Source organism: Pseudochaenichthys georgianus, chromosome 10, assembly GCF_902827115.2.
Source record: "Pseudochaenichthys georgianus chromosome 10, fPseGeo1.2, whole genome shotgun sequence".
Classification (NCBI taxonomy): Eukaryota; Metazoa; Chordata; class Actinopteri; order Perciformes; family Channichthyidae; genus Pseudochaenichthys; species Pseudochaenichthys georgianus.
Genome location: NC_047512.1, coordinates 7,956,478 through 7,970,622, shown reverse-complemented (window position 1 = coordinate 7,970,622; position 14,145 = coordinate 7,956,478). Strand labels below are relative to the sequence as shown.

Here is a 14,145-nt window from a genome sequence, read left to right as displayed (position 1 = left end):
GTACGCCAAGAAGAGTAGCATCATGATTGTGCGAAGAGGATAAAAAGGCTGTATTCCCTAATTCTCAGTAGCAACATTCTTCTTGTGTGCAGTGAGATTAAGTACCTTGGTCCTTATATCTCTGATGATCTCACAGATGACAAAGACATCCATAGACAACGCTGCAAACTGTATGCCCGGGCTAAGATATTAATGCGGACATTTCACAAGTGCTCTGTAGATGTCAAGGTATCACTTTTGAAAGCTTTGTGTACATCATTGTACACGGCTCACCTGTGGAGTAACTACAAGGCTAGAAGCATGCAAAAAATAAAAGTTGCATACAATGATGGTTTACGGTTGCTGCTGAGGGTACCAAGATGGCACAGTGCCAGCCAGCTGTTTGTTACCTTACCTACTGTACCTGTCAAGCCCTTTTAAGAAATGTAATGTACAAATTAATGTGTCGCCTAGAAGAGTCAGACAATCATGTTATCTCGATTTTAATTAACCCTGTGATGAGTTCTACTCGGTTCTCTTCCATGATTTGGAGACATTGGCGCAACAGCCTCTACAGACAGTGAGCATGTGTGGCTAGCTGTCATTGGACTGATTTTATGTTTTTCATCTGTTTTTTTGTTTAACTTTTTAATCTTATTTATTGTTGTGTATTTTGTCATGTTGTATGTGATATGGACCTTGAGTCTGAAATAAAGATTGCATTGAATTATAGTGAAAATCAACCTTGAATGATGGGATAGTAACTTTAGGATTTTAGGAATCCAAACTATAACATAAGTACCCTGGATCAAGATTGCTGCAAAACAAGTGACATTTGACCTCTATAGAGAGGTTTAGCACAAAAAAAACACTTCCCCCGCCACCGCACCCGCACGCCATACCCCCAACTCTGACTGACTTCCCACGTCCCTGCATTGAACAGTTTTTGCTCCATAAAGCTCTGTGTTGTGATGTCTGTATTTGCTTCCCATGTCGCGAGTTCTGATCGCTCAGTGATTATACTAATACCTCTAGAATCTGTAGAATCTCAGCTTGCTAGCTAATATCTTGTTTGTTCAGATCCGATAAGTAATAAAGTATGTATACCTATGGTTCTGTGCTAAGTGCGTTAGCATTTTTTCGCTCAGGGCTAATTTAGACGCTTCTTTTGAGACTTGTGTTTTGTTTCGGTAAAAATGGTTCGTATCGTCAGTTAGCTGAGTCTCTTCCCGTTAAGTGAGTATGACACATTCATAGTTTATTAAATGTTAAGAAGCCCTGAGACACAGTTTCATGAACAAAAAGTACACTTAACCTGTTAAGCCCCGTAACCCCCCCGACGGCGTCATTTAAAATGTTGAGTTGGTTGAGGTAGAGCTATTATTTCATTTAATAATAAGATAAGATCAGAATGTTTTATATGTAAACCCAAATTCGTAAAGTAACAATGATTGTTAAATGAATGTAGTGGGGTAAAATAAATCAGTGTATTGTAATAGAATAGAACAAATGGGTTTAAACTTGAGTGAATTACCATGTCATTTTGATTAGCTGGCTGCCTCAGCCTTGCACATATCCAGTGTATGTTTCATTTCGGAGGACATGTTTTCACGAATGGTTGATTCCAGGCAGACGAGTGTTAATGCAAACGGGAGACGAGCAGGTGCTGGAAGTCTGACTGGAGTGAAGGAATCAGCAGAGCGAGGTGCCGAGGTGCATCTCACATATCACATATCAACACTGTCCCTGCAAACCTTAATTAAAGTGAGAGCTGTAATGAAGGATGAGAGTGTGCACACCATCTCTCAGGTTATCCGGTTAGAGGCGCTCCAGTTTCATCTCAGACTGATGTGGAGCCAATTTTAATTAATCGTTTATAAACAAGCAGCTAAAAACACATTCATCGGATTGAATGTCGATTTATTTTTCTTTCATTCCTCTATAATTGTGAAGTTGTTTTAGTCCATACCCTTCATGATTAATCATGCAATGGATCATGGACTGTTTTGAAAATAAAATCTATCATAAATCTTTAAATTCGTTAACCTTTGTGTTGTGTTCGAAAGCTGTTCGTTCATGGTGTTCGCGGGTCAATTTTGACCCATGATTTATCTCAGTCCAAAGCACTCAAAAATAAAGTCAAAGATGAATCTTGATTGGGCTAAATTTGACCCCGAGTGACCCGAACACCAAATTATACACTTTTTTTTTTAGTGACCTTCAGACTTGGCTAAAATTGTCAAAATCAGTTTTGTAGTGTTTATATAGCTGCTGTGGAGGATATCATGAAGCCTTGTTCCGATAAAAAAAACTAGAGCGAAGTTATTATATAATTCTAACTTGAAACGGGTCACGGGAGACCCGGACACAACATAAGGGTTAATGGAGGTTTTGATTCCATCTATAGTCTTGGGGTTATTCCGTTATTATGCTCATTTTAAAATGTCATAATTGTATGTTGTGCCTTTATACTGTGACATGTTTACATGCTTTAATGTTCACAAAGGTCTGTATTTTAGTGGCTTAAAACCTAATATTTCAGAAATAATTTGGAAAGAAAAAATCGCTTTATTATGTGCATGCATTAATCATAGTGCCTCCGAGGAGGGCAATCAGTGCAGTGTTTTTATAAAAGCCAAATCATAGCAAAGTCCCAAATTGATGTCTTTTTAGGTGTTGAAATTCTCTTCCTGGACAAATTACCTAATTTAAGTATTTTGCAGAATGTCCCTGTTACTAATTTACATAAAGAATTCATATAAAACACCCCCGTATCTCCAAAAGAAGAAAATATAAAGCTCCAGAACAGATGGACTTTGACGTGAGATCAATTTGTCAAATTGAGTTTCAAGATTTACATTTTTTACCTCAAAATAAAATGTGTTTTCAAGAAAGAAGCAACAGCCATGAAGTTCTTTGAACTTTAAACATCAGGGAACTGCTGACTGCTGCTTTCCCCTTCCTGCTCCATGAGTTGTTTGTTGTTTCTATACTGTGAGTTTTTCATTCATGAGCGCAGCGCCATGGGACGGCAGGTGTACAGAGCTGTGGACAGATCACTTTGTCAGGTGCTGACTGACAGACAATAAGCCATCATCAATCACAAGACATCCACAAACACCTCTCACAGGCTGTTTCATGTTCTCCTCTCTGCTGGGGGCGGGTGTTATCAATGCAGATGGCTCTATTTCAACAAATATTAGCTGGCCTCTTGAGCACATCATAATATTTGAGTCCGTTTTTTGAAGGGTGAACATCTACAACCTCTGAACCATAGCCCTCTCATTCTAGAATATGCTCAGACCTATTATATTAAGCAAAACATGTCTTCATTTCACCAAATAATATATATTTTAAGACAGTAAGCATGACTACTTAAGATAAGATAATTGCATCTTGCCATTAGATCCTATTTAGCAGATCTGCATTGAAAGCTTTTCGCTAGAGCTAGCATGTGATTAGATTAGCTTTTTGTTAGCATAAATGCAAGCGGGGGAAACGCTTTTTTTCGTGTCACACAGAACGATTTTAAAAGCAATGTAAATAATAACAAATTTGAAGGAAAAAGAGATACAAAAATACAGATTTCAGTATTCTAACACAGAACGATTTTAGAAGCAATGTATTTCTATTGGTAGTATGTTTCGTGCCTGCATCAAATAATAACACATTAGAAGGAAAAATAGATGATAAAAAATACAGATTTCAGTATTCTGAGGTTCTGAGCCCCATATTTTCCTCGCGGACGGTAAAAAAAACTCAGACATTATACAATTTAAAATAAAAGGGTTAGGCTTAGGGTAAGATATTATTGAGTAAGAAAATGTTTTTATGAACCACAGCTTCTGGTCTTCCAAGACCCGACCGGACAAAAAGACGTGGTGCAGGCACGAAACATACTACCAATAGAAATACATTACTTTAAAAATCGTTCAGTGTGACACGAGAAAAATGCGAAAAATCGTGTTGGTGAACACGAATCAATAGATTAAATTAATTTCGTGACTATAACACAAAATGGCGTGAGACTGCAGTTGTCTCATTCTAGAATATGCTCAGACCTATTATATTAAGCACAACATGTCTCTTCATCTCACCAAATAATCTTTATTTTAAGCTAGTAAGCATAACTAGCATATTTAGCACATCTGCATTGAAAGCTTTTCGCTAGAGATAGCATCTGATTAGATTAGCTTTTTATTAGCATAAATGCAAGCAGGGGAAACGCTGTCTAAAGAAAACATATCTGCCCATCAGCTCATCTAAAACTCACAAATTAAGTTATAATGTTGTGTCTTGTTAGTTGAGTCCATACAAAAGAAAGTGTAAAACAACATTGTGCCACGCTAAACTAAGCTAATCATCTGCCAGCTGAAATTACCCTTAAGAACATAATTAAAACCCTGATTAAAAAAGCAAACTAATGTTAAAATGTTAAACTACTTAAGCATGTTAGTTAACATGTGAGTAGCAGAATAGCATGTTACATGTAAATTACTAATAAGTGAAAAATAACATCAGCTGTGAGCTTTGAAGCTGTGTCTTTTGATTGTTAACAATAAATACATACGCCAAATGTAGGTATGATTAGGACGAATAGTAATACCAATGTAAACCGTGATACTGTTACCACTCTCTACTCCAAGTGTTTTCATCGAGCTCACACAACAACACAACCAGGGCCAGGAAATGGACACAGAATGTGGGACAGAGACTGTTATCCTCCACTTTCACCACATGTTATCTGATGTTCTTATCTTTTCTTGACCAGAAGCTCTCTCTCCAATGTCTTCAGGATAAACCCAGCAGGGGAATACAACACACAGGACACTGTCTCACGGAGGCTGTCCCTCGGTTAATGTCTGAATTAATTAAGGATTTTTTCTTATGGATCTGCACATGTGCAATGTATTCGCAGACATATAGCACTGTACTTATTAGAGGACGATTGAGACAACACAGATGGTCAGGAGTGCCAGGGGACACATTTCAGCTCAACAACAGAGAAGGAGAAACATGGCGTCGTGGGATCTACCCACAATATCAGACCTCATTAAACAGAAGCTCAGTTGCTGAAGGGAGCTGCAAACTGTTATTAGTTTCTCTAATAACCTGTGTTCAGACGTGTTGAAGGGAAAACCCTGAAGATTTCCTTGTTTGAAATAGAGATAGTAGGAGTTTTCAGACCGACCATTAGAAGTGAGAGACCGTATTAACAGGAACAACCTTTTGGGAAATACACTTATTAGCTGACTTGACAAGAATAACACAATAAGATTCTTACCCCATCACCTCTTTACTCCGTAGCCTATGCAGCAAGATTTAGCAGCTGGTTAGCTTAGCTTAGCATAACGACTCGAATCAGAAGAACAGCTGTCCTAGCTCGGTCTAAATAGGCAAATTATAATATGTACACTTTGACTTTTGTACAAGTTAAAGTCGGTAATTGCGTCATTCCAGAATTGGAGGACAATTTAGACACCAACATTTTTGAAAAATTAACCTTTTATTTTATAATTTTTTGTATTCAGGAAAAACAGATAATAACCCATCAAAAAAAGGGATTTGCCCAGAAAGGCATCAAATGTAGATTTTCCAATGAAGAATTACCCCTGTTACTCTAATTATATATACTCTAATGAGCTTTAACCTCAGGAATTATTGCTAGATGTAGCATGTAATGCTACTTTCAAGGCAAGGACAAACTTGGATATCTAATGCAAGAAAGATAACTTTGAAATTAATATGCTTTATTCTGAAAATATCAGTAACAGGGTTGAGTGGGTCAGAGTGCCACACTCTTTTAAGACTGAAAAGATTGTAAAAATATGAAAAATAAAAGAGAGGACTTAGTTTTGGTCTACCCATGGCACTAGCACATGGCTTGCTGATGTCACTTCCACTGTTTTTTCAATTCCTGTGCCAATCTAAAAAGGTTTGGGTAACAGGGTTGAACGCATGTTGAGGGACACCTTCTGTGCAAAATTACTGTTATTTAAAATATGTTTATGATTTAACAAATTGATTTTACCATTACAAGAGACATATATCAATAGAATAATACCACAAAAAGTAAATAAAATCCCTATTTTAAATGTTATATTTGACATGCAAGTTGGTCACCAAGAAGCGGGGACAAGAGAAAAATGCCATGTTAGGGGATGTTCGAGAGCTATTTGATCATTTAAATAATATTTTGAAACCACTTTTTCTACAACTTTATATACATTTTGTCTCAAGACAAGTATGTTTAACACAACAAGTGCATGTTTTAGCATTTTGGGCATGGATTATTAGATTTGTTATATGGGGGACATGAAATGTCCTCCAATTCTGGAATGACCCAATTAGTAAGCTTTTATATTTTGTAACCTTTGTACAAAGTCAAGACAGATGTTACCCCTGTTTCCTGTCTTTATGCTAAGATATCTGCTGTTTCTAAAATGACTTTGTTTTAACTTGAAATTAAAAGGGGTAGTTATCAGTGACAAAGTAGGGCCAAATATTTAACCAGTTGTTCTTTTTACAAATGAACCATAATACTGAAAACGAGGACACTCGAAATTAAGAAATAGCTGTTAACTCTTCGCAGAACATCAGTGTCCTGCTCTGTTAGGGAATTATGCAAAATTATTTTGTCTTTTTATAAAAATCAACTCAATCTTCTCATCTTACTTGGCAAGAAAATAAATAGGCAAATAGAAGCCACAAAAACAACAGAATAGATGCCGTTAAATGAATCTATGGGTAGACATATTAACGCTAAGGCATCACATCCAAGAGCTCTCAGTCTGAAACATGTTTGTTTCAGTTCTTTCTCTTTTAGAAAATTAACTGTCGATTTTTAATTAACATGCTCCCCCTCAGGGAAGTGGAGATATTGATTCCTCTCACAGCATTTAATCACAGACAGCCTGGAGACCTCTCACTAACGACTAAAGAACATCAATACACCTACAAAACAATGATAGAAAAGGGTTAAAAAGCCTCTGCATATGTTCAGTCACCACTTGGTAATGAACACCTGCTAAACTCTTCTTGCAGTTCACATTTAGCTTTTCCCTCTAGGGCAGGGGTGTCAAACTCAATCTCATCTCGGGCCACATTAGCATCATGGTTGCACTCAAAGGGCCAGTTTTATAAGACTATATAAAAATACATATATACATATTTAATATATAAAATAATGTATTATTACATTATTGCCTTTGCATTGGATTATTATCGGATAGGGTAATAACTTCATAATTAACTACGTCTGAAATCAGAAGTCTCGGGCAAATCATTGCAAGTCTCTTCAGTGAGAATGTCACAAAATGAGATGCATTGTGGGACATGTAGTTTATGGGCAACGTGCTTCTGTAAATCGGCATGTAACCGTATAATAAACACATTATATTCTTTCAGAGCTCTTGCGGGGCCGCATTAAATGAAGTCACGGGCCGCATTTGGCCCCCGGGCCTTGAGTTTGACACCCCTGCTCTAGGGTCTCGTTTACTCTGTCTTTTGACATGGACAGGGAGGTGAAAGGAAGTGGCACATAGCTCTTTTCATATTTCTCCTCGTTGGCATATCGTCAATATCCCTCCTGCCAATTTACCAATGAGATGAGAGAAATGCAAATGGCCCACCTGAATGCATTGCTTTAATCAGCATTTTAATCTTGGCAGTGCTTTTACTCAGCAAATGAGATGCTTGTGTTTGTCTCTGTTTATCCACCTGAGAGATCAAATGAAATAGCTGTTGTATTATAATAAGGTTTTTAATTTTGCAGGATAATAGATGTTTCCTCATGCATGTCAGAGGGATAAAGTTGTAGACACATAATACACTGTTAAAAAAATCAGACAGTGATTTCTATAGACATGTACACGTTTTATTATTTTTGAGAGGGGATATAAGCATTGGAGTCCAAAACAATTAATGTTTTAAAGTCATTTTCTTACATGAATCTGCAAAGAAACTCCAACACGCCTCATCCCTGGCATTGTTTTGGCAGATTTGTCCCTTTTTTTCACAACACGTGCTGAAGCCTCTGATCTAAGCCAGGTTGCCTGAAAGAGCGTCCAGGCTGCAGTGAGGATTTTCCCACCGAGTTACTCAGCTGCTTGAGGAGCATCCAGAGGAGAAGCAGCATGAGGGTCAGGAGTCCGAGGAGCAGCCCCACGTACAGGCTCAGGTTCACGCTCCAGTCCAGAGCCAGGGGCAGCGAGGTGGAGTCCACCAGAAATTGTCTGGGGGCAGGCATGAGGTTAGGCAGAAACCCGCCCTGCCTACCTCTTCCAACAACAACAAAAAACCCTCTTTTCCCACACTTTGATCTTCTCAGGGGTTACAGATGCTGTGCTGGAGCTGAAGGAGCCATTGTGTGAACAGGTATCCAACTGGTTTTGCTATGTTATTGAATTCCCCTCTGTTCCCATGGTTTTATCCTCGATAGAGTCCCATCAGTGAGATATAAAACCTGTTGAGTCCATTCTCCTGAAATGAAATGGTGGAAGGCTCTCTGCAGCTGGATGTGCTTCCTCTCTCCTGCTGCCAGACTCCTCGCACAAAGCCTGCCTCCCAATTTATCATGAGAAAAGGGGGGGGGGGGGGCAGAGAGATGCCTACAACGTCACCAGCTATCTCACTTCACTTTCACCAAGGAAATCAAATCAGTGTTGAATGAAAAGTAAAAAAAAAAAAGCCATTCTGATTTTGTCATTAATAATTCACACAAAAAAAAAGGAGCCTTGGCTTTCACACGCACGCTATTTATGTTTCCATTAATCAAATTTAGACCACGTTGGATTTACATTACTTTGAGGGATTGTGGGGAAAGTAATAATTTCATTGAAGAATCTTGCATAATGGGACTAAAGTGTGAATGCGTTGTTCTCAGCCATTCTCCTATTTTATAAACAGGCTTTTTATTTTGTTTTACTAAATCTTATTTCTGTGAACGATTTTACAACAAGCCACGTTGGAAGTGTTTAGTACATAACCACCTTTCTGCACGAGAACCATTTTTTAAGCCGTTTTAACTTTTAAATGCACTGTAAGGCGACCTTGGGTGTCCTGAAAGGCGCCTCGAAATAAAATGTATTATTATTTAGTCCTTTGCTTTAAACGGTTAGCCTTGTCCAGCAGTTTAAACGTGTCTATGCAGAAGGCTAGTCCCCACAGGTTAAATGATGGTCTGAATACAATCTGAGCTACGCTAACTCATGTTGACTTTTCTGTTGAAGTCAGTGTATGAACACAAAGTATTGCAGAAGAGATGTTAAAAATAGAATGTCCACTTCAAGTCATGGAATCACCATTAGTTGAATTTCCCTTTGTAAATAGAAGAAAACCTTTCAGCAAAACTGGTCCTCTGCTGCCCCCATGTGTTCAATGTGACCATAAAGCTGTAGACATGAAGTCTGACTTTAGATGTATTTTATTTACAAGAGCCATATTTTACAGTGCAGATGGGCCTTGAAAAAAGCAGTAGAATTTACAAGACGCCAATATAATGACAGCTGACTCCATTACAGACAAAATGTACTTTAATCTGCATTTCACGAGGTCAAAAGTTTAACTATCAACAATTTTGACCCAAAACCATTAAAGTGGAAAAAACAGGTTTTGAGTTCAGAACATTACAGGTCTCGTGGAGATTAAGACTCTGTAGCTTGAAGCAGAATGAGCGCTGATAAAACCTCTACATTTTGTCTGTGATTGAAAGTCAACATTAAAACTGCTTGATTCACCAACAAAACTGTAGCATCTGGTGTGATGTCAGGATTATATAAAAATACCTTTTAAAAAACTCTAAAACATCTAGCGCTACCCCAAGAAGAGTAGGCAATGTCATTTTAAATTGTGGTATACATCATTAAAAAATATTAAAGACTGAAAGGGTTACAAAACTACAAGGGGAGGGGGAGAAGTTAGTTCAGCAGCAATTTCGATGGCGCATCGATGAGGGAAACCTCAGAGTACCTGGAAGATAAAAAAAGCATTTTAGAACAATTGTTTGACTGCATAAACATAGCCAACCCAAGGCGTCCAATAATAAAACGAGTAGAAGCATACTTACTTGGGGCCCTTGTATTTCTCTCGAACAGACTGCTGTGCATGCTGAGCAGCATTGAGGTAAATTTGGTGCAGATCCTCAACACAAGGCATCAGATCTTCCAGGGAGTAGCCGCTCATCTCTGTCAAGGACTTGGGCTGAGGAGAAGACATGGAAAGTCATGTTGGCTTTTGCACACAGAAGGAAAATGCATCCCATTCAGGGGAAGCTAGATGTTTAAACTGACATCTTTCAGCAGAGGCTAATCTAAAAACGTACCCATGAGCCACCAGTCACCGTGTGGTTTGCCAGCGTGTAGGCTGCAGCTGCTGTGTGGGATGGGATGTACTTCAGGAAGGGATCAGAGTCGACCAGACTGAGCTCCGCAAGGTACTGCAAAACAAAATGTAAGGATCGATCTTTGCCCCCTTGGATAGAAAATGTTTGATATCGTGTCCAGAAGCATTAGGCGCATTCACACTGCAGTACTTTTCCCACAAAGCTCCATCAGAACTTAGTTCATGAGAACTCTTTCGTTCTCATGAACTAAGTACAGATCGTGTTCACACCGGAATAAGTCCCTGGGGAGGATTAGGCAAATGAAGCCGCTGACGTCACTTCTTCTGCTTTGGGTTTACTGGCAGGCCGCAAACCACTTCACGGCGTATACTGCCGCCCAAAGTCCCCGGAGTTAGGGCCCGAGTAAATCGCCAGAACGCCGACACCTCCTCATCTCCACCGCTCCCATGTTTTATTTTGTGTTGCCATAAGTTAGTCTCTCTGCGTTTCTGCGTTGGGCTAATGCTAATACGAGGATAATAAAATGGCGGCTTCACAACACTTTTTGGGAGTTTTACGGGGCGTGGTTTGCAATCCGCCCAGCCAATCAGACATAGGAACCTTTTTCTCCCACTGCTCTCTAGCAGGGACGGAAAAGGGGGTGAAAAGTTCTCATGAACTAATTTTAGTTCCGGCTCTTTTTGGTGTGAACGCGACATTTCAGAACTAAAGTGGGAAAAGTACTGCGGTGTGAACGCGCCTATTGTGACGTTTATACAATATTTGTTCTACAAGCTTACCATTGCCAGGCTCTCCACCTGTTTGCTGACTGACTTATTGAGGAAGTACTGGGTGAGAAACTGGATAATTGTTGGAGCAGCCAGATCAAAGGAAAGCACTTTAAGCACCAAATGCTCCATTCTCAACACTTGCTTCTTTGTGTAGGTGTCGTCTGTGATGTAAACAAACTCTGCCACCTCTGGGGGGTAGATTTCTTCAAATTTCCTGCAGAGGAACATTAAAATAAACATTTCACACAGCAGGAGAGACAGATTTTGAAATATAGAATATGATATTGCATTTCAATATACTAAATATAATATGTGTACATACGAAGCCAACAGCATCGCGGCGGTGCCGACCAGCTGAAGCTTTCCCCTCAGGACAGACATGGATGAGAGGAAGCGATCGATGTAGTTTACAGCCAGGTACAGAGTCTCATTCTGGAGCTTGTACTCTTCTCCAACTTCGACCAGCCAGTCCACCAGGATGGCCCTCATGCTGTTGGTGATGTCAGGCTGCTTCTTCATGTAGCCTGCTTTAGGCCTGGTCTTAATCTGTGGAGCAGAGAGTTACTGAACAACTTGCAGGAGAATTGTGAATACCTGAATGAGCTCTAGAAAATGCCTCGTCAATTATATTTGACTTGCAAAACGTGGCTTAAAGGAATGAGGCAGAGATGCATTTGTAGTATTTCTCACCTCCATTTCCCTCAGGTATGTGTGGATTTCAGCAGCATACTCTGGGACATCATTTACATCAACTAGTTTCTCCTCCCCCTCGACCATAGACATGTCCATGGGAGAGTCTGAGGAAAGAAAAGTTTTACATTTAGTGCAATGAAAATTGTGAGTTTCTGCAAAGCACAGGATTGAGATTGTCAATTACAAAAATGAAGATGGTTTGACTGAGAGGTGCCTTGTAAATGTTGCAATGTATTCAGAACCCACCAAAGCTGACATCCATTGATGATGGAATATCGAGGGTGGCCAGGGGCTGTCGGAGCCGTGCCACAGCACTGATTGAGAGGGAAGTCTCTTCAGCGCTGGCCTTTGCTTTGACCACAGGCTGTGGCTTCTTGATGCAGGCGCCATCAGGCTCATCCACATGGATCTGGAAGATGGGTGGCTTGGCGACGGGCTTCTCTGAGCAGTTTCTGCCCAAATCTTCATTTTTGCAGGACAAGGACTGTGATGATTCCTGAAAGCAGAAAAAAAACTGTTCAGCTATTTATCCTACAATGGGACATGTGTACACACCTGAAATAACCCTACCATAGTACAAGACATTAAAACGTGTTGGTTCTACAATCTAAATATGTAATTGAAGGCTCATATACAGAGGCTACAGAAAGCATGGAGATTGGAAGTGTTTATTTGTATAGGGATTTAAAAAAGAAAGTCACTTTGCATCAAATCAAGCATGTGAAATGGCACAAGCTACTTTTAAAAGCACACCAATATCGCATACATTTTTTGTGCATCTAAAATTGGATGATAGCATGGAGCACTTATGCAACAGCCACTCATAGTATACAACGAACAGAGAAGGCGGGAGGAACTCACGTACACACAGAGCATTAATTAGATATTAAACCACAAGACAAGTCTGGAGTGTATAATACAAATCCGCTGAATACAGCAGTAAAAGGATTAAGTATTTCACAAATGGTGAGATTAAAATGGCGGACTATCTAGAAAATAGAAGAATCCAATATCTTTAAAAGTACATTAATCTGCATTGTTTTATAACCATGAAGCAGTAAAGCTGAAGTAATGTTAACTAGCGAGTGTAACAAATTATTTGCCTCCAAAAAATACAATGGCACCCCCTCCTTTCTTATTTACAGTCATAATTAGCAGACACTAGCTGCAGCTAGGTGAGCTATGGTAGCATCGTTGTCCCCACACTGACCTGTTTCTCGCACTGGTTCTGGGCTTTGCTCCGCAGGTTGTTCTGCAGGGCTCCCAGCACGGTTCTGCTGCCGGCGGCTCCTTGTTTCGGTGCAAGGTTCTCTTGGTTTTCGTTTGCAGCAGCTCGGGGTTTCATGGACCCTCTCAGTCGTGATAGTACATTCTCTTGGTTGTGAAGCGCACTAGTAGCCGCGCTTCTCTCTCTGCTAACTCCAGACATGTTTCCCCCTCAAATAACAAACTGTCTTTGCTTGCCTGAGATGCTACCGCTGGTGTGTGCTCTTGTAAATCACTCAAATATAATGCGTTTCGAAGTATCGCGTATGGAAGGTTATATATGAAGGCTAGCGTTAGCTGCTAGCTTGCTGAGGAAGGTTCTGTTGAGATGGCAACGACTCTTGGAACTGAGGCGCTTAAATAAACAAAGTTACAAAACACAACCAAGTGCACCGATGGTACAATTACAACGAGGTTCAATGTGTTTCTCAAGTCGCCATACTGTGGAGTAGTTCCAAAATGATTGTACCAACCTACAAACAGCAGCAGCAGCAGCTAGCCTTCAGTGCATAAACAGTAAATCGTGCAGATGTAGGTTTGTAGCACTCTCTCAATTCAAGTAGCCCGCGAGGATTGAAACGGACCAATCACAGGCCGCACAGGCAGTGACGAGGGCAGTTGTACGGGTGCCGGTAGAGGACAATGTTCACTTGATTACAAATTCACAACCGGTTTGACACATTTGAATGTAAAAGGCGCACAAGTTATTGTTCAGCGTAACAGCTGCGATATGGTATCCACAGCGTATTAGTATAACTAGTAATAAAGCTTTGCATAAATACTCTGGAACAAGTAATAATAAAAAAAATATCATCAGACAATACAAACACATGCTCTATTGGAATTTCATTTACTTTCATTTCAAGTATTTGATAAAGAAACATTATTTGCAGCACACACATTAAAGTTATTTAGGTTAATGTGGCTGTGATCGTTTATCAGTGGTGATAGATTTTAGTTTGTGTACTTTATTATGGTAAGAGAAGCATGACAAGCATTTAGAGTCATGTGCACCTTGTAAAATAGATAGGCATAAAGGCTATGGATGTAAATATATGAATACATAGGAATAGGAATGAGACTTTAGAGTGTTTT

General features: G+C 39.6%; 2 protein-coding genes across 2 annotated transcripts in view; both read right to left on the bottom strand.

The window, feature by feature from the left end:
- The window catches only part of anxa5a (annexin A5a), a 37,599-nt gene extending 29,079 nt beyond the window's left edge, over positions 1 to 8,520 (bottom strand). The window contains exon 1 of the mRNA XM_034093158.1: positions 7,926 to 8,520. The gene's annotated coding sequence lies outside the window, so the exon portion shown is untranslated. The remainder of the gene's footprint in view (positions 1 to 7,925) is intronic.
- Positions 8,521 to 9,385: 865 nt separating this feature from the next.
- On the bottom strand, positions 9,386 to 13,624 carry ccna2 (cyclin A2). The gene is made up of 8 exons (XM_034092720.1): positions 12,995 to 13,624; positions 12,031 to 12,280; positions 11,782 to 11,888; positions 11,414 to 11,637; positions 11,101 to 11,305; positions 10,301 to 10,414; positions 10,046 to 10,179; positions 9,386 to 9,948 (listed from the first exon to the last, which is right to left on the bottom strand). Exons 1-8 carry the CDS (start codon positions 13,211 to 13,213, stop codon positions 9,897 to 9,899), a joined length of 1,305 nt encoding a protein of 434 aa, XP_033948611.1. The 5' UTR covers positions 13,214 to 13,624; the 3' UTR covers positions 9,386 to 9,896.
- Between the last annotated feature and the right edge of the window lie 521 nt (positions 13,625 to 14,145).

Coding starts and splice junctions, on each gene's coding strand:
- ccna2 (XM_034092720.1), bottom strand. CDS start 13,213: ATGTCTGGAGTTAGCAGAGAGAGAAGCGCGGCTACTAGTGCGCTTCAC. Junction 11,306..11,413: donor GCCGCGATGCTGTTGGCTTC/GTATGTACACAT, acceptor GTTCCTCTGCAG/GAAATTTGAAGAAATCTACC. Junction 10,415..11,100: donor AGGTGGAGAGCCTGGCAATG/GTAAGCTTGTAG, acceptor TTTGTTTTGCAG/TACCTTGCGGAGCTCAGTCT.